This window comes from Salmo salar, chromosome ssa21 (assembly GCF_905237065.1).
Source record: "Salmo salar chromosome ssa21, Ssal_v3.1, whole genome shotgun sequence".
Taxonomy (NCBI): domain Eukaryota; kingdom Metazoa; phylum Chordata; class Actinopteri; order Salmoniformes; family Salmonidae; genus Salmo; species Salmo salar.
The window spans coordinates 28,736,558-28,757,092 of record NC_059462.1 but is presented as its reverse complement, the minus strand read 5'-3'; the positions used below and the strand labels follow the sequence as shown (position 1 = coordinate 28,757,092).

At 42.8% G+C, this 20,535-nt stretch overlaps 1 protein-coding gene across 1 annotated transcript; it reads left to right on the top strand.

Moving 5' to 3' along the window:
• Nucleotides 1-10,837: 10,837 nt before the first annotated feature.
• LOC106582111 (chromatin assembly factor 1 subunit B) lies at nucleotides 10,838-19,206 on the top strand. Its single transcript, XM_014164859.2, has 14 exons — nucleotides 10,838-10,958; nucleotides 11,380-11,509; nucleotides 11,815-11,947; nucleotides 13,109-13,229; nucleotides 13,344-13,447; nucleotides 13,583-13,679; nucleotides 13,907-13,991; nucleotides 14,107-14,200; nucleotides 14,419-14,488; nucleotides 14,621-14,712; nucleotides 14,817-14,976; nucleotides 15,435-16,028; nucleotides 17,147-17,226; nucleotides 17,464-19,206. The coding sequence occupies exons 2-14, from the start codon at nucleotides 11,384-11,386 to the stop codon at nucleotides 17,583-17,585; spliced, it is 1,878 nt and encodes a 625-aa protein (XP_014020334.1). The 5' UTR covers nucleotides 10,838-10,958; nucleotides 11,380-11,383; the 3' UTR covers nucleotides 17,586-19,206.
• Nucleotides 19,207-20,535: the final 1,329 nt, after the last annotated feature.

Sequence of the window (20,535 nt, the reverse complement as noted above, 5' to 3'; positions counted from 1 at the left end):
TCCCAGCCGCCCACTGCACTGAGGCTAGGAAACACTGTCACTACCGATAAATCCACAATAATTGAAAATTTCAATAAGCATTTTTCTATGGCTGGCCATGCTTTCCACCTGGCTACCCCTACTTTGGTCAACAGCCCTGCGCTCCCCACAGCAACTCGCCCAAACCTCCTCCACCCAAATCCAGATAGCTGAGTTTCTTAAAGAGCTGCAAAATCTGGACCCCTACAAATCAGCAGGGCTAGACAATCTGAACCCTCTCTTTCTATAATTATTTGCTGAAATTATTGCTAGAATGTTCAACCTCTCTTTCGTGTCATCTGAGATTCCCATAGATTGGAAAGCTGCCGCGGTCATCCCCTCTTCAAAGGGGGAGACACTCTAGACCCAAACTGCTACAGACCTATATCTATTCTACCCTGCCTTTCGAAGGTCTTTGAAAGCCAAGTTAACAAACAGATTACCGAACATTTAGAATCTCACCGTACTTTCTCCGCTATGCAATCTGGTTTCAGAGCTGGTTACTGGCCCTCACCTCAGCCACGCTCAAGGTCCTAAACGATAGGAGACATTACTGTGCAGCCGTATTCATCAACCTGGCCAAGGCTTTCGACTCTGTCAATCACAACATTCTTATTGGCAGACTCAACAGCCTTGGTTTCTCAAATGATTGCCTCGCCTGGTTGACCAACTACTTCTCCGATAGAGTTCAGTACGTCAAATTGGAGGGCCTGTTGTCCGGACCTCTGTCAGTCTCTATGGGGGTGCCACAGGGTTCAATTCTCGGGCCGACTCTCTTCTCTGAATACATCAATTATGTCGCTCTCGCTGCTGGTGATTCTTTGATCCACCTCCATGCAAACGACACCATTCTGTATACTTCTGGCCCTTCGTTGGACACTGTGTTAACTAACCACCAGATGAGCTTCAATGCTATACAACTCTCCTTCTGTGGCCTCCAACTGCTCTTAAATGCAAGTAAAACTAAATGCATGCTCTTCAACCGATCGCTGCCCGCCCGTCCAGCATCACTACTCTGGACGGTTCTGACTTAGAATATGTGGACAACTACAAATACCTAGGTGTCTGGTTAGACTGTAAACTCTCCTTCCAGACTCACATTAAACATCTCCAATCCAAAATTAAATCTAGAATCGGCTTCCTATTTCGCAACAAAGCATCCTTCACTCATGCTGCCAAACATACCCTTGTAAAACTGACCATCCTACTGATCCTCAATTTCGGCGGTGTCATTTACAAAATAGCCTCCAACACTCTACTCAACAAATTGGATGCAGTCTATCACAGTGCCATCCGTTTTGTCACCAAAGCCCCATATATTACCCACCACTGCGACCTGTATGCTCTCGTTGACTGGCCCTCGCTTCATACTCGTCGCCAAACCCACTGGCTCCAGGTCATCTACAAGTCTCTGCTAGGTAAAGCCCCGCCTTATCTCAGCTCACTGGTCACCATAGCAGCACCCACCCATAGCACACGCTCCAGCAGGTATATCTCACTGGTCACCCCCAAAGCCAATTCTTCCTTTGGCCGCCTCTCCTTCCAGTTCTCTGCTGCCAATGACTGGAATGAACTGCAAAAATCTCTGAAGCTGGAGACTCTTACCTCCCTCACTAGCTTTAAGCACCAGCTGTCAGAGCAGCTCACAGATCACTGCACCTGTACATAGCCCATCTGTAAATAGCCCATCCAATCTACCTCATCCCCATACTGTATTCTTTTATCTTGCTCCTTTGCACCCCAGTATCTCAACTTGCACATTCACCTTCTGCACATCCTGCCATTCCAGTGTTTAATTGCTATATTGTAATTAATTTGCCACCATAGCCTATTTATTGCCTTACCTCTCTTATCCTACCTCATTTACACATGCTGTATATAGATTTTTCTACTGCATTATTGATTGTATGTTTGTTTATTCCATGTGTAACTCTGTGTTGTATGTGTCGCACTGCTTTGCTTTATCTTGGCCAGGTCACAGTTGCAATTGAGAACTTGTTCTCAACTAGCCTACCTGGTTAAATAAAAAAATATACATATATATTTTCATTCTGATCCGTTTTAAGCTCAACTAGAAGATTTTCAATATATTTCTTGCTTACAGGTACATAGTGTGGCTTGTCATAGTTAACAGTGACTGCATCACCATCCTTTCCATCTATATGAACTGTTCTCAGGAGGGGCACGTAACTGTCTCCTACCCTTTGATAGGATATGATGTCGGTATACACAAACATCTTGTAAAACCCTGCATGTATATCCGCAGGGAATGGGAATAATTTATCTTTCACATACGTCCATTTATTGGAATTCATCTCCAACATGTAGGCTAAATTACCACCGGTCTTTATACCCTCCTCATCCCCTGAGGTTTGTGCACATTTGTGAATAGGATTGTAGTTCAATAGTATTTTCATATTGTTCAGGGTTAGGAGGCCATTCAACTCAAAGATGAGCCTCTCTTCAGTTCTATAGAATCCTTTTTTAAGCTTTATAAGCTTTGGGGGTTCAGATATCCTTTTACAATAAAAATCGCGGTCCTTATCCTTGATCTTATACCAACTATGGGAGTATGTAATCTCGCTGAGACCTACTTCCCAGGCCTCTGATAACTCTATAGGCTTTGGAAAATTGGTTGTATAATTCTAACTTTTGCTATTCCTATATATATCTGCAGATTCATTTCTGGGGAGAGTCTGGTAAAATCCACTGTCAGACACATCAGACACACATAACTGCACCACATATCACACTTTCACAAAATACATGAAGACATGGCTAAAGGTCAATCAGATTTGTGAACATAATCCCTAGCTGTGTATTGCCGCTTTCCATGTCTGTTGTCTGTAGCTTGTGAGGTGTGGAAACACTTAGTTGCTTTTATGGATTTTGTCTTGTTCGTTTTTGTTCTACGTTGCTCTGTCTGTATGCTACATCTTGCTTGTCCTATGTTGCTCTGTTTGTATGCTATGTCTTGCTTGTCCTATGTTGCTCTGCGTGTGCTCACTGCTCAATGATTGTCTATATTGTAATTGTTTTTAATAACCTGCCCAGGGACTGCGGTTGAAAATTAGCCGGCTGGCTAAAACCGGCACTTTTACTGAAACGTTGATTAATGTGCACTGTCCCTGTAAAAATAAAATAAACTCAAAAATAATAAACTCAAACTGTGCTCCATGATGCACTCCTGTGTACACTCGAATGATGGTGTTTTTACCATGCATGAGGGTTTAAATGAACCCTCACTGCCTCCACCACCTCCTCCTAATACCCAACTGTTGAACTTTTGTGGGCAGTTTTTCCAACGGCCCAGCAACCATTTTTTACCCTTTTCTGTCTTTTGATCCAGAATCTCCTCCACGTGAAAGACTTTGTCTTTACCTTCTGGAGTTCCTTCTCATAAACGGAACCCTCTATAAGCTCCCCATCATAATCTTTTAACTTGTAGACCGGAGGTATACGTGGTAGACATTCGGTAACTGTGAACAGCTCATCGCTGTAACCTTGCTCATATTTTTTGTCAAACACCCCTCAACTTGGATATATGTACCAAGTGCCCCACTATGAATTTAAAATCTATTTTTTTCTTACGGTGAAGGGGGAACAAACCATACAGATTTTTGAAGACTTGAAAAGAGTTTTCAGAAGAGACCTCAGAGGGTTTCATCCCTGTACTCTTATGGTAGCTGTAGTTATAACCCTTTAATAAATATTGAACTATATCCACATATCTATGGGTGTTGCGAACCGTAAAGTATTTCCACACCCTCTCCTTCAAAGTTCTGTTTAAAGCGTTCAACAACTGAAGCTTTCAAATCTGAACCTGTAGCAAAATGTACAATATTGTGCTTCTTCATGAGTTTCTGAAAAATATTATTAAAAAATGATTTACCGCCATCAGACTGCACTTTCTTGGGTGCTCCTCCTTCCTTCAAGATAGAGTCAAAGACCCGGGTCACCTCTGCCACACTCTTATTTTTTTTAAGACCCTTACAAATGTTATTTTAGAGAAAATATCTATAACCTTTGGCATGTATCGATTTCCATTTTTATCTGCAAGGGCCTGCATGTCACATAGATCCTCCTGAAACTGGGACAAGGGATGTGTAGAAAAAAACTCGGTGGAAATTGTTTTCGCACAGGTTTATGCAGTGTGTAAGCATCCTGCTCTGCTAGCCATTCATTCACTTGAGCATCGCCTAACCTGCTACCTGTTTCTTCAGCTATAGCTCTCTGGAACCTCTCCTTCCCCCATAAGACCCTGGGTTAGAGGGGGTGTAATAAATGTTTTTCATCATCTGCTCCACCATCCTTCTTGCCTCTCTGATGTACATTAACCTTAATGAGCCCTTTTCAAATAACGAGAACATTTCATTTCCATTTTTTGCATTTTATTTTTGCATCCATTTTTTAAGTATTACGTATCCATACAATTTAGGATATGTAGAAAGATATTAGTACCCGTTTTCTCAATGTCCCATGCATGCAACACATGGTATACTTGGTTTACATTTACAGGCTTATATCGCTGAATTTTTAAAGCACAAACATCTCCTCCGTGTCTTACATGTCTCGTGATTTGTTCCATTTTTAACACACGCTCTGCATAAACCCCTGTAGTGTGGGTTGTGTAGAGCGATACATTGTTCACTTTATTTTCAATAATTTGGTGCATAACATTTGTAAATTCTCTTAGAATAAATACATTTTTTATTTTATCTAACATCGTATGCATATAGTTAACCATTGCTTTATATCTAAATAAAAAAATATATATTGTTACTCGATATCTTGGGGTTTATTGAGCCAGAACGTCAATACATCAGCCACCTAAGCTTCCTTGTATTTGTTGTCGTCCACCAGTGCTTGCCTGATTTCTTTGAGTTTCTCATGGATGAAAATCGCCTCCTTCAGTTCATGTTGGAAAGCCTCTATTACACCATAAACCCTAGGAATACATTACCATTTACATTTACGTCATTTAGCAGACGCTCTTATCCAGAGCGACTTACAAATTGGTGCATTCACCTTACGATATCCAGTGGAACAACCACTTCACAATTGTACATCTATATATTTTTGGGGGGGAGGGTAGGGGGGGGGTGGGTTAGAAGGATTACTTTATCCTATCCCAGGTATTCCTTAAAGAGGTGGGGTTTCAGGTGTCTCCGGAAGGTGGTGATTGACTCCGCTATCCTGGCGTCGTGAGGGACCTTGTTCCAGCATTGGGGTGCCAGAGCAGCGAACAGTTTTGACTGGGCTGAGCGGGAACTGTGCTTCTGCAGAGGTAGGGAGGCGAGCAGGCCAGAAGTGGATAAACGCAATGCCCTTCTTTGGGTGTAGGGACTGATCAGAGCCTGAAGGTACGGAGATGCCGTTCCCCTCACAGCTCCGTAGGCACAAGACCCATAGACTCCAGGGCTCTGACCATTGATGGTATAAAACGGCCGGACCACAGTCTTTTCACCAGTTCCTCAAAGTGATTGAAGAAGGACTTGGGTGGGTCATATAAACAAGGATGTCGTCGCTGGCTGGGATGATTGATCTCACAACCGTGGCATTTTTCTCTTATATTCTCCAATCACCACATCTAAACGTGTGGCTACAGAGGCCTTGATGGTATCCACAAAATTATTACTGACCTAGGGAGAGTAGAAAGGAGGGCTGTGAGGCATAGAGTCCTTATGGTCTGGTACCCATAACATATTGGAGTTCTGATTTGGTATATGAATATCCATGGTATATGCTGACATGAAGAATCATAGGAGTTATGGTCACCCCCTTTTATTGTTGAACCATTCTTTTAGTATCGGGGCGTGGTTAACGTAACAGCCACGTACTTCGTTTTTTTTCTGGGGATCACCCTTCTGGGGGTTCCTTTGAATCATAATCTTTAGGATTCATATGTATAATGCACTTCATTAGTTTAACAATACTCTGCCGGCGTTGGCTCTGTACAAAAAGAGCATCCACTAACTCTAACATTTTCAATTCCATTATATCCCAACTTTTAATAGGAATAAGCATACGCAACCTAAAATCCCCGGTCAGTCCACCATCACGGATGGTACCATTGCGGATTTAGTCGTTGCTGATATACACTGCTCAAAAAAATAAAGGGAACACTAAAATAACACATCCTAGATCTGAATGAATGAAATAATCTTATGAAATACTTTTATCTTTACATAGTTGAATGTGCTGACAACAAAATCACACAAAAATAATCAATGGAAATCCAATTTATCAACCCATGGAGGTCTGGATTTGGAGTCACACTCAAAATTAAAGTGGAAAACCACACTACAGGCTGATCCAACTTTGATGTAATGTCCTTAAAACAAGTCAAAATGAGGCTCAGTAGTGTGTGTGGCCTCCATGTGCCTGTATGACCTCCCTACAACGCCTGGGCATGCTCCTGATGAGGTGGCGGATGGTCTCCTGAGGGATCTCCTCCCAGACCTGGACTAAAGCATCCGCCAACTCCTGGACAGTCTGTGGTGCAACGTGGCGTTGGTGGATGGAGCGAGACATGATGTCCCAGATGTGCTCAATTGGATTCAGGTCTGGGGAACGGGTGGGCCAGTCCATAGCATCAATGCCTTCCTCTTGCAGTAACTACTGACACACTCCAGCCACATGAGGTCTAGCATTGTCTTGCATTAGGAGGAACCCAGGGCCAACCGCACCAGCATATGGTCTCACAAGGGGTCTGAGGATCTCATCTCGGTACCTAATGGCAGTCAGGCTACCTCTGGCGAGCACATGGAGGGCTGTGCGGCCCCCCAAAGAAATGCCACCCCACACCATGACTGACCCACCACCAAACCGATCATGCTGGAGGATGTTGCAGGCAGCAGAACGTTCTCCACGGCGTCTCCAGACTGTCACGTCTGTCACATGTGCTCAGTGTGAACCTGCTTTCATCTGTGAAGAGCACAGGGCGCCAGTGGCGAATTTGCCAATCTTGGTGTTCTCTGGCAAATGCCAAATGTCCTGCACGGTGTTTGGCTGTAAGCACAAGCCCCACATGTGGACGTCGGGCCCTCATACCACCCTCATGGAGTCTGTTTCTGACCGTTTGAGCAGACACATGCACATTTGTGGCCTGCTGGAGGTCATTTTGCAGGGCTCTGGCAGTGCTCCTCCTTGCACAAAGGCGGAGGTAGCGGTCCTGCTGCTGGGTTGTTGCCCTCCTACGGCCTCCTCCACGTCTCCTGATGTACTGGCCTGTCTCCTGGTAGCGCCTCCATGCTCTGAACACTACGCTGACAGACACAGCAAACCTTCTTGCCACAGCTTGCATTGATGTGCCATCCTGGATGAGCTGCACTACCTGAGTCACTTGTGTGGGTTGTAGACTCCATCTCATGTTACCACTACAGTGAAAGCACCGCCAGCATTCAAAAGTGACCAAAACATCAGCCAGGAAGCATAGGAACTGAGAAGTGGTCTGTGGTTACCACCTGCAGAACCACTCCTTTATTGGGGGTGTCTTGCTAATTGCCTATAATTTCCACCTGTTGTCTATTCCATTTGCACAACAGCATGTGAAATGTATTGTCAATCAGTGTTGCTTCCTAAGTGGACAGTTTGATTTCACAGAAGTGTGATTGACTTGGAGTTACATTGTGTTGTTTAAGTGTTCCCTTTATTTTTTTGAGCAGTATAGAACTCCACTCACCCTCATGGAAGTCCATTCTTTCTTTGTATTTTCACCCTATGAAATATTCCTCCTTAGGAGTCAGGGGACCTTCCCACTGGGCCTCGTAGCCCGTGTACAAGATATACCCCTTTGTGATAACACTCAGATCGGGACACACCACCTTGTGAAACACATTCTAGTATTCAGTCCTGTAGTCCACTCCTAAGGTCTGGTCTGTATATTCGGCTACGGTATAGATTTTCACTCTACAGGCCGGGTAATAGTTGCCCACTAGACATCAACACTTGATCAATCAGCACATTTGCGGGCGGTATTTGGGTTCTATACATATTTAGAAAACGTTTTTTTTGGCGCATCGTATATTGATGCTTTATACTCTCCCCTTTCTCTATGCTTTAACCGGGGTCCTGCTTCCGATGTTAAGGTCGTCACGGTGTGTCAGTAATAAAAAAATCCATGTTTCATTTATTTAGTCTTCTGTGGTTTATCTCTCGAGGTTTCTTGTCGCTCGTAGTGTTCACAGCTCTTTTCTTATACTGACCAATACCCTACCCCCCCCGGAAATTACTGTTTCATAAACATTATTACTGAATAGCAGAGACTCACTACTCTACTCTTAGACTCAAACCACAACTACATGCTCATCCCTGACTCCTGCAATATATAGTGCCATCAGAAAGTATTCACACCTTTTGACTTTTTCCACATTTGTTTTGTGTTAGACTGAATTTAAAATGGATTACATTTAGATTTTTTGACAGAATACCCAATTACATTTTAGTGATTTAGCAGACGCTCTTATCCAGAGTGACTTACAGTTGTGAATGCATACATTTTTTTTCTTCATATTTTTTTTTTTCATACTGTTCCCCCGTGGGAATCAAACCCACAACCCTGGCGTTGCAAACACCATGCTCTACCAACTGAGCCACACGATAATGTCAAAGTGGAATTGTTTTTTGTAATTTTTACAAATGAATAAAAAATGAAAAGCTGAAATGTCTTGAGTCAAGTATTCAACCACTTTATGGCAAGTCTAAGTTCAGGAGTAAAAATGTGCTTAAGTTGCATGGACTCTGTGCAATAATGTGATTTTTAAACGACTACCTCATCTCTGCACCCCACACATGCAATTATCTGTAAGGTCCCTCAGTTGAGCACTGAATTTCAAACAGATTCCACCACAAAGACCTGACAGGTTTTCCAATGTTTCGCAATGAAGGGTACCTATTGGTAAAACAAAAAAAAGACATTGAACATCCCTTTGAGCATGGTGAAGTTTTTAATCATACTTTGGATGTTGTATAAATACACCCAGTCACTACAAAGATACAGGTGTGACAAAAATAAATGGAAATGTCTGCTCTATCCAAAATTACAACCAACTAAATGCAGCATTACCGCAAAAATGGAAGAGGAAAGGGGATATAAGGGCACAGGGCGAGACCCAGATGCAGATGGTTCGAGTCTGATATTTATTAGTATCCAAGGGGCAGGCAAGAGAATGGTCATGGACAGGCAAAAGATCATAAGGTCAGAGTCCAGGAGGTACAGAGTGGCAGGCAGTATGGTCAGGCTGGCGTGTTCAGAGTCAAGGCAGGCAAGGGTCAAAACTGGGATGACTAACAAAAAATAGAGAAAATGAAAAAGCAGGAGCAGGGAGTAACACGCTGGTTGACTTGACAAAACAAGACGAACTGGCACAGAGACAGAACACAGGTATAAATACCCAGGGGATAATGGGGAAGATGGGTGACACCTGGAGGGGTGGAGACAAGCACAAGGACAGATGAAACAGATCAGGGTGTGACAGTGGAAGGGGGAAAAGTAGGGAACTTGTCTGTCAGCCTTGCATTAAAAAAATATACCAGTTTCATTTAAGGACCAAAAAAATTGACAGCTGTGCTATATAGATTGCAAAATAGTTGGGAAGAGATTTTCGAAGTACCGATTCCATGGTTTATGAACTGATACGCAAAACGGATTCAAAACTTTACACTTTTAATTAAAAATATAATACAAAATTCTTGCAACCAATAGATTGTTATATATATGGGGGGGATACAACCTTCCCAGAGACAGAATCATTAGATCATTTGTTTTGGTACTGTCCATATATAGCTTGTTTTTGGTCACAGGTCCAGGAATGGCTGAAGAATTGCAACATTTACCTGGAGCTAACTCTGCAGATAACACTACTGGGTGTTATAGTCATAGTCAATCGATCAATAATATAATAATACTTTAGCAAAAAAAACTATTTTTAATGTACAATCTGTACATATTATGATAATAGAAAGGTTCAGAACTTTTGTGAACAGCACAGTTGAAAAATATATGGCAATTATAAATCCAATGTGGATGGTGTTAAGAGAGAGATGGGAGGGGTTGAATGGAACTGAAGGTTAATATCAACTAATAACAAGATAACTAATGTAAAACATACTGTGTCCATAAAACGTATATAGGTTCATAACTTTTGTGAAATAAATAGATGGGAGAGGTTGAGGTTAGAGGAAGGATAGGAGTAAAAACAAACAAAGTATAACTATTGTAAAATAGACGGTGCCATAAAAAGTATATAGTATGTATAAGCTGGAAGTAGAAGCCTAAGGGTTATTGTTCACTAGTTTACTCCAATTAGGGAGGGGTGGTAGGGTTAGAAAGTAATAAAGGAAAATATATATTTTTTAAGATGTGTGTATATATGTGTGTGTATATGTGTGTGTGTGTGTGTGTGTGTGTTTATTTATTTATTTAAACTATTTTCTACATTGTAGAATAATATTAAAGACATCAAAACTATGAAATAACACGTAACACATTTGTTTAACACTTTTTTTTGGTTACTACATGATTCCATATGTGTTATTTGATAGTTTTGATGTCTTCACTATTATTCTACAATGTAGAAAATAGTAAAAAATAAAGAAAAACCCTTGAATGAGTAGGTGTTCTAAAACTTTTGACCAGTAGTGTGTGTGTGTGTGTGTGTGTGTGTGTGTGTGAATTTGCTGACCCCTTGAAATTACCCAGACTCAAGAGAGTCTGTGTACTCTCTGCCGCCATTTGGATTACTCTGGTATTGCAGCACCCGGAACCATCTCTGATGTTGCAGGTTCTCATACCCGCCCCCTTTCCCTCTCCTCCTATCACTGTTGACTTCTCTACCGGAAGATATGGACGAACTCTACGCGGGAAACCAATGTTGTTTTGTCTGTGCAGTCTGCTTGTAGACTGGACTCAGCAGAGAAGTGAAACAGCGGAAAAACAGGTAGATAAAGATAAATGTTTATTTATGCAGGTGTTCTGGATGCATATCTGAGTAATTCAATATTTAATGTAACATTAACACTGTTCATTAGGTCGTCGCAAGTGGTTTACTTCATCACACAGCTAGCTATCTGAACTAGCTAACGTAAGCTAGCTAGCAATTGAGCTAACTTGGCTCTGGCTAAGCTAACGAACATGTTGGCTTTACTAAGAAAAATTACTAGTAGGTACTGAGCTACAATGAATATATGAGAGTAGAGCACTTGAAAGTTGCTAATGTCCCAACTTTCTTCACTGCCTTCTCATTTACAAGTGACTGTTGGTGTCAACAACACAACAATTGTTTGTTCAGTTGCTAGTTATAGCTAGTATCTCTAGCTGACGTTCTCCTTACTCTTTCTTCCTTTCCCTGTATTTAATAGCAGGATGAAGGTGATAACATGTGAGATTGCGTGGCACAACAAAGAGCCTGTCTACAGTCTGGACTTCCAGCACAACTCAGAGGGCCGCATACACAGGCTGGCCACAGCAGGAGTGGACACCACTGTCAGGGTGAGTACTAGCTAGCTGTTTAAAACAACCACATTGTTCAAATCAAAGTTTAGTGGTCGTGTACACAGATTTTCAGATGTTATTGCAGGTGCAGCGAAATGTCTCTCTTACTCTCTCACACACACACTTACATAGTTACACACAAACTGAACACTTGTATGCATTAGCAGAGGGCCTTTTTCTCTCACTCTCTCACACACTGCTTGGTAAGGGAACAATGTAGTTATGCTTTCAGAGACAATGACCTAACGCGTGTAGTGGCTCTGTGTGATGCTGTAACGTGTGGTGTCACATGCTGTGGTCAGCTGTGGCGTGTGGAGATGGGGCCTGATGGGAAGGCAGTGGTGGACTTCCTGTCAAACCTGGCGCGGCACACCAAGGCCGTCAACGTGGTGCGCTTCTGCCCCAACAGTGAGCTGCTCGCCTCTGGAGGAGATGGTGGGTCACTATGTAGCAAACTTATATAGCAAATAAAATGTAACAAGGGTGATCAGCTTCTCCAATGTCGAAGGTGCATAAAGATGTCGGAATTCAAATATGACATCATGGTTATACCACTATCCATAGCGTTTTAAAACTATGGTGCGACATGGTTACATTTTCCAAACTTGAAGCTAAAAATGGGATCATGTTCACTGAGATTATGATGATACAAAAAAAGAGTAACAGAGAGCAATGTACAATACGGAAAACTTGGCAAACAAGTCATTTGTGCTAAGTGCATGGAGGCCGCCATCTTTTTGCACCTCTGGTATTGTAATCAATTGATGCCAACACAACAATAATATACAATCTTTTTTTTTTTTGTGTTTACCAATCTCGTTGAGATTAACGATCTCTTTTACAAGAGAGACCTGGCCTAAATAGCAGCACACAAAGTTGCAGACACATTTACAACACAAAGCACTACAGTTTAAAAAACATGAATGTACGTACACATTGAACCCCCCCCCACTTCATTTTCCATCATAGTGTTTAGCCTAGCTTTAAACTCATTTAAAGGGATGAGCTCCTGTAATTTCAGGACCGTTTGAAACTCGTTCCAAGCGGAAGGGGCAGGGAACTGGAAAGCTTTTTCCCCCTAGCGCTGTACTGGCTTTAGGCACAATCAACAAAACACAGTCATGAGTCAGGCGATAGTTTTTCATGTGCCTGCTCGATAATGTAGTTACACTAGTAAAAATGGGAACTGTCTCAGTATGGCCTTATAAATAAAAACGTACAAATGATTTAATCCCCTGAAGAGTTAAGGAAGGCCAGCCCACTTGCATATAGAGGGTACAGTGATGTGAGAGCTTTGGAGTTGGTAACAAACCTCACCACCCCATGGTACAGTGTTTATCATACATAATGACCTCACAGGGGCGTACATGTACAAGATATCACCATAATCAAGTATAAGCATAAAAATAGTGCAAACAAGCCTCTTTCATCGCTTCAAAATAAAAACATGACTTATTACGGACAAAAGAAAATCCAACTTGTGCCTGAGCCCTTCGATGTGGGATCTTTCAAGAAACCCAAGTACTTGTAAATTGCTATAAGAGATTCAGTCCACAGAGTATATTTTTCCATGTGAGTGTAATGACTGTGTAACAGATGCAGCCATCCTGCTGTGGAAGCTAAACGACAGTAAGGAGCCTGAACAGACCCAATCGTTCCAGGAGGAGGAGGATAGTCAGCTCAACAAGGAGAGCTGGAGCGTGGTCAAGACCCTGAGGTAAGACTCTCTAATAGATGCCCTTATCTACAATGCATGGTCCCCTCCCTGTAATATTTTGATATGTCTTACTTCATAACCACATCTGTGATTGTTGTTTAAATTGTTTGGTAGGGGACACATAGAGGATGTGTATGATATCAGCTGGACCCGGGATGGGAACTTCATGGTCTCTGGTTCTGTGGACAACACTGCCATTATGTGGGACGTCACAAAGGGTAAGATGTGTGTACACAAAGTGGGTCTAAATGTGTCTGTTGAGTTGTACCTCTGTTGTCTATTATGTTTACTCTCGGTGAATGCATGCTGTTCATTAGTTACAAAACAGTTACTACCTGTGTTATATTTCTCAGGTCAGAAGCTGTGCATCTTTAATGACCATAAGAGCTATGTGCAGGGAGTGACCTGGGACCCGCTGGGCCAGTATGTGGCCACACTCAGCTGTGACCGGTAGGAACACAACACACACAGCCACTGGTTCTGCGTGAGAAGCCATTTTGTCTCTCCCTTAATCAGTGATTAGTGGAACTAACATGTAAACAATGAACCAGCATCAACTGGTAAACAATGTAATATGATTGATTGCCAATCTGACTGTCATCTCGCTCTCCTCTCTCTCTCTGTCCGTCTCTTTCTCTGTCCGTCTCTCTCTGTCTGTCTGTCTCTCTCTCTCTCAGGGTGATGCGTGTGTACAGTACTCAGAGCAGGAAGAAGGCCTACAGTGTCAGTAAGATGAGCTCTGGATCAGCTGTGGAGGGAGAGGTCAGTATGAGCTGAGTGGACAATCTCCCATACACACACAGTTCCACTCACACGAAACAATCATACACACACTGAACACTCAATGATGTAATGTTGTTTATTTGTTTGTGTGCAGGTGAAACAGTACCGAATGTTCCATGATGACAGCATGAAGTCTTTCTTCAGGCGACTCACCTTCACACCGGACGGATCCTTTCTGCTTGCCCCAGGTACACACACACACACACATGAAAACAATTACTCTGTGCATTCGTCTGGTGATTTGAAACAGGAAGAAATTGTGTCCTGTGCTGCTGTCATATCCTATGATGTGGAGGTCATTGGTGACATCCTCTTTAGCCCATTTCCTTTCTCAATGTCTCTCCCTCTCTCTCTGTCCCCCTTTCTCTCTCTCTGTCCTTCCTCTGCGTTCTCTCTCTATGTGTAGCGGGGTGTGTGGAGGCAGGGGAGAACGTCACCAACACTACATACGTATTCTCCAGGAAGAGCCTCAAGAGGTCATTGCTGCCAACCAATAACCCTCTGGGTACAATGAAGATTTTGTGAAATGAACTGAGACTGTCACAGCCTGCAGTTTGCTTCAGTATCAGAGTATGGGTATAACCTGTATCGGCCTTTCCGTATCTTAGGCCCATAGCTCACCTGCCCTGCCCTGCTAAAGCCACCCTGGCTGTACGCTGTTGCCCTGTCTACTTTGAGCTGAGGACCAAGAAGGAAGATGGTAAGAACACACACAAATAGCAAAAAAGTATAGCTAACTCCCTTCCTCTCCTCTCTATGCCTTCCTCTCTCCTCACCACTCCACTCTCCCTTCCTTCCCTACAGATGGCAGTGCCCAGCCCCTGCCTAACATGTTTGGCTTGCCCTACAGACTGGTGTTTGCTGTGGCATCAGAGGACTCCATCTTCCTCTATGACACTCAGCAGACCCTACCCTTCGGCTACGTGTCCAACATCCACTACCACACACTCAGCGACCTCACCTGGTACACACACACTCTTCAGATGTCTTGTATTGCTCTGTTTTTGATGAGCTTGAGGTAGAAGATGCCCTTGATCTAGGATCTGATGACCCTATCCCCCAATCCCAAACTGCACTGAAAAATATCTGACCCCGTATCAGTGTTTGGGGGTAACTTCTGACTACTCCTTGTGATAAGTTGTTGTAGTGTTATTCCAGTCTGTGTTCCATCCAGTCTATTTAGTGATGATGTGCTGTTGTAGTGTTATTCCAGTCTGTGTTCCATCCAGTCTATTTAGTGATGATGTGCTGTTGTAGTGTTATTCCAGTCTGTGTTCCATCCAGTCTATTTAGTGATGATGTGCTGTTGTAGTGTTATTCCAGTCTGTGTTCCATCCAGTCTATTTAGTGATGATGTGCTGTTGTAGTGTTATTCCAGTCTGTGTTCCATGCAGTCTATTTAGTGATGATGTGCTGATGTAGGTCTCGGGACGGTTCTTTCCTGGCGGTGTCTTCTACAGACGGCTACTGCTCCTTCCTTTCCTTCTCTCCTGGCGAGCTGGGCACCCCCCTGAAGGAGCCCCCAGTCCTGGAGGTCGTCACCCCCGGCAACGGCCCAGAGAAGAAGGGCAAGAAGGCTGCCATGGCTCGCACGGTGTCCCCCGTCCCTAAAACCACAGAGAGCACCGCCACTGTCCACGCCATTCCTAAAGAGACCCCCAGCACCCCCCTCTCCTCCCTCACCTCCCATGCCACCCACCTGGTCCCTGGGGGTGAGGAGAACAACAACCCTGGCAAGGCCAAGCCACAGCCCCGTAGGATTACCCTCAACACCCTGGAGGGATGGGGCAAGCCCAGCACCCCCAAAGCCACTGCTGCTAATTCCCCCAAGATCCCCACCACAGCCAGCATCAGCGACCCCTCCACCCCTCAGCAGCCACACCTCATCGCCTCTACCCCCAACACCCGCCTCACCCCCTCTACAGCCCAGCCCTGCCTCACCCCAAAGGCACAAAGAAACACTCTTGACCCCAGCACCCCTAAAGCTAGCACCACCCCTAAAGAACCTGTCCCCAGGTAAGAGCACAGACACAAGATGTCATGGATGTTTTATCTACAGACCATTGTGTGTCTGTATTTTTGTACTTGTCTAATCTATGTAATGCTTGCCTGCCAGTCAGAGTTTGTGCATTGGTGCGTATGTTACATGATAATGCGTTTCTGCATGTGTGAGTAGCATTTGTACGCTAATGTACCTTGATCCTCGTTGAATCATTCATCATGTGAGCGACCACTACAATCGAAGGTTAGATGAAACCCTTCTCCCTGTAATGGCTGCCCCTGGTCCATAACCTCATAACTGTCCTGTTCTCAACCATGATGCTATTGCCGAGATGCTACAACGAGTTAGCCTGATGTAAAGGCAGCACCCGGGCATTTAGGCTACACTCTCCAATACAAAACTATGGTATGTAAATGAATGTAAAATCCCTGAACTCCCATTCAAATGGCTGGTGGTGAGTGGAGCCAGACTGACTGCCTGGTACCGACACACAGCTACTACGTCACTGCCACATGATCACTGGATGGAAGGGAACAGTTAGACAGGGATAGGCTGGTGGGAGATGGGAGCACCAGCCAGGGCAGCATGCCTAGTCTAGGGAAGGACATTGAACCATTTCCCCCCTACTGTTTCCATGTGCAGAATCCCCCCTACTGTTTCCAATGTGCAGTATCTAAGAATCTCTATGCAGGTTCTGAATCCACATTGTGGATGATAAGTAATTTGTTGACATTGCGTGTGAGACAAAATAATGACAGAGCTTGTGGCGTGTATTGGTCGTTAGCTACTGTCTGGTATTCAGGGTTCATTGGACCCCCCCCACTGTTAATCAAGTACCGATTATCCTGAGAGGCTGACGGCAGACAAGATGGGCAGTGTGTGTGTCCCCGGTCATTATCAGTCTGTGAGGAGATTGAATGAGGAGAGAAAGAGCATAGGTGGGAAGAAGTGCAGTTAGATTGTTATTATTTGCAGGTTTAGTTTTTCCCTGTGAATCCTAAATTAGGTGCAAGTTTTTCTTATGTAGGCCTACATAAAAGCCGTATTTTGGAACTTATTCCTTAGCCACCACTCAAGAGCCGGGTAGAATCCCTCTCTAAGTCACTGTTCTCTCGCTACCTTCTGTTTTTAGACGGATATCTCTGACTCCCGTCGTCTCTAGATCTCCAGCTGCCTTTACCACACCCTCCTCCACGGAGAAAGCCAAACATGGTCAGTATATCATGCAACAACCAACACAGGGATTTGCCAAGCACTTTACAACAAGGCCAGGGATTGGCTATGGACTGTGTTATAGTTACCAGTCTTTGTAATGGGGTCTGCCTCTGAGCGCCCAACCAATGAAACAAAATTAACATCTGAGTATACTAAATTATGTAAAATCCTTTATTCAGTCCAGTGTTCTGCCTATGATTGATGCATGTATTTTGGTTCATCTTTGCCCCCTAGAACAACCCTCTCCCCCCACCGACCCTGTGTGCCAGCCCCCAGAGTCCAAGCGGCCCAAGACCAGCACCCTGGCAGGCAAGACCGGGGTGGCTCCAGCCTCAGGGGCCACACCCAACCCCTAAGGACCCCTCATTGCCAAGAACCCTCTGCAGGACAGAGTGGTGTCAACATGCAACTCGCATATTATCATCCTACACACACACACACACACACACACACACACACACACACACTCTCAAGTGTCTAGCCTATAGAACTGCTTAGAGACTGGTGTTGTGACCTAATTTACACACACACGCTCACAAGAGTTCACAGAGCAAAGACTGGTGTTTCCTCCTAATGTAATTTTCTGTATGTTTTTGTAATTTCACATCCTGAATTCTTCTGTAGCTCATTTAATTTGATAACCAGGTAGTTATTTAAGTGATAATGCCCGAGAAGCATTGTTAGCCGTGCCAATATATCCTCCAAACACCGTCTTCGAGGGCATTATCAATTTTATACAGCGGGTTACCAACACATTCAAATAAGGTTATTTTTATGAATTTATTCATACTATTTCATCCTTCCTCAAGATATAGTCTGGACACAAATCTAGGGTTGCTACCCAAGCCGGCTGGTCGTTTGTTCGTTCAGTCTTTTTGTTCTGTATCTATGCCATACTGGCTGGCAACGTTCTTATTCCTGGCTTCTAGTGACATTTATTTGGAAACATCTATAACAATGAGCTAATGAGACGCGATTTAGCCTGGCATAGAAGATGTGCTCTCTCATCAGGACACTGTTGTTCAGAGGAGCTAGCTAACAACACAGCTACAATAACTTCAAACAGAAGCTGGAAAGACTGCAAACTAGCTTTGTTTCATTTGACCTTTTTTCAGTTGACATTTCTTTGTGTATATTCATAAAAATTATCCCAGTTGATTCATGATTTCGACTGGCTGAGAAACGCTGCCCGTCTTTCTCGTCCCGACCTCTACAAGTTCATTACTATGGGACAGCTGGAGATTGAATTTGAATATTGAAGCAAATGTCAGAGACAGGCAGCAAGGTTCATACAAATCTCCATTGTTGAAATCTAAAAGAAATTTGAGAATGTCTAGATGCTTTTTAAAGTTTAGAACTTCCCTTCCTGGGCTGATGAGACAGTGGATTGCGCATTCAGATGGAACAGAGTAAATACGCATTTTAACACCATAGATTTAGCCAGTGGTAACTTGTGGAATAGACACCGGCTGGAATGCGCTTTTAACCAATCAGCTTTCAGGATTAGACCCACCCGTTGTATAATGTAAATTAAAAACTGTGGTTCCAGCCCTGAATGCTGATTGGCTGACAGCCATGGTATATCAGACCGTATACCACGGGTATGACAAAACATTTATTTTTACTGCTCTAATTATGCTGGTAACCAGTTCTGCGTCGTGCCTAAGAACAGCCCTCAGCTGTAGTATGTTGGCCATATGCCACACCCCCTCGTGTGTTAATTCTTAAATAAAAATGTACCTGGCTAAAAATAAAGGATAAGAAACAGAAAGTTACATATAAGATAAAACCACCTCAGTCCAAATGAAGCTTAGCTCATGTATGAAACTGTACAATGGTCATTGACTTTAGTCTGAATGGTTGTCTGTATTGGTGTTATATTGGGGTCGTTTCTCCTTTTTATATGAATGTTTGTGTATTGTGCTTTTTGGATTTTGGTAACATGCTTGTCTAAAAAAATAAAAAATGTATTTGTTACGTCTCTCTAAACATTCCCATGAATGTTCCCAGGACCCAGGTGGTAAATCTAAAAACACTATGAATTATCTGGGAAACCAGGTCTGGTAATCATAGCTGACTTTGAAAAGGCCTTTGATATAGTACGACTGGAATTTATAAATGCCTGGACTATTTTATTTTGGAGAATCTCTTATACAATGGGTTAAAGTTATGTATAGTAACCCCAGGTGTAAAATAGTAAATAATGGCTACTTCTCATAAAGTATTTAACTGTCAAGAGGAGTAAAACAAGGTTGTCCACTATTGGCATATCTATTTATTATGGCTATCAAAATGTTAGCTATTGAAATTAGATCCAACCATTAATATCAAGGGGCTAGAAATCCAGGGATTAAAAACATGGTGTCATTGTATGCTGACAATTCAAGTTTTCTTTTAAATCTGTAATGTGGATCCCTGCACAGCCTCAAAGGATCTAGATCATTTTTCTAATCTCTCTGGATTACAACCAAATTATGATAAATGCACCGTATGTATTGGATTGCTAAAAAATACAACTTTTACATTACTGTGTAGTTTACCAATAAAATGGTCTGATGGAGTAGTGGACATGCTCTGTATTCATATCCTGAATTTTTTTAAATTATCTTACTACAATACATTTTAATAAAAAGTTAGTCAAAATGGATAATCTTACTACCATGGAAAGGACAATACCTGTCTATTTGTGGAAAAATCACCCTTATAACCCTTTAGCCATATCCCAGTTTACCTATTTACTTATGCCTACACCTAACGACTTGTTTTTTAAATGATATGAGCAAATGATATTCCACTTTATTTGGAAGCGCAAGCCGGGCAAAATTAAACGGGCCTATTTATATAGGGAATATGAATTTGGAGGGCAGAAATTATTAAAGGATTGGACCTCTCACTACAGGCTTCAGTCATACAAAAACAAAAAATTAAATTCAAACTGGTTCTCTAGCTGATTAGTAAGAATGGCTCACCCAGTGTTCAGTAATGGCCTTTTCCCCTTTATTCAGATTACAACCTCTCACTTTTGGTTATTTGAAAGGAAAATAATCTCCGAAATATCACAATGTTTTAAAAACATGCCATAGAAAGCTGGTTGCAATTTCTGTTTAATCCACCAGAAAAGAGAGAACAAATATTACAAATAGTTTGGTTAAACTCAAATATACTAATTGATAATAAATAAATGGATAAAAAAAAAAACAGTATACTCTTCGTAAATTATATCATAAATAGGACTGGTGGAGTTATGTCACACATGCAGTTAACAAAAATATGGAAATGTCTGCTCTATCCAAAAGTATAACCAAA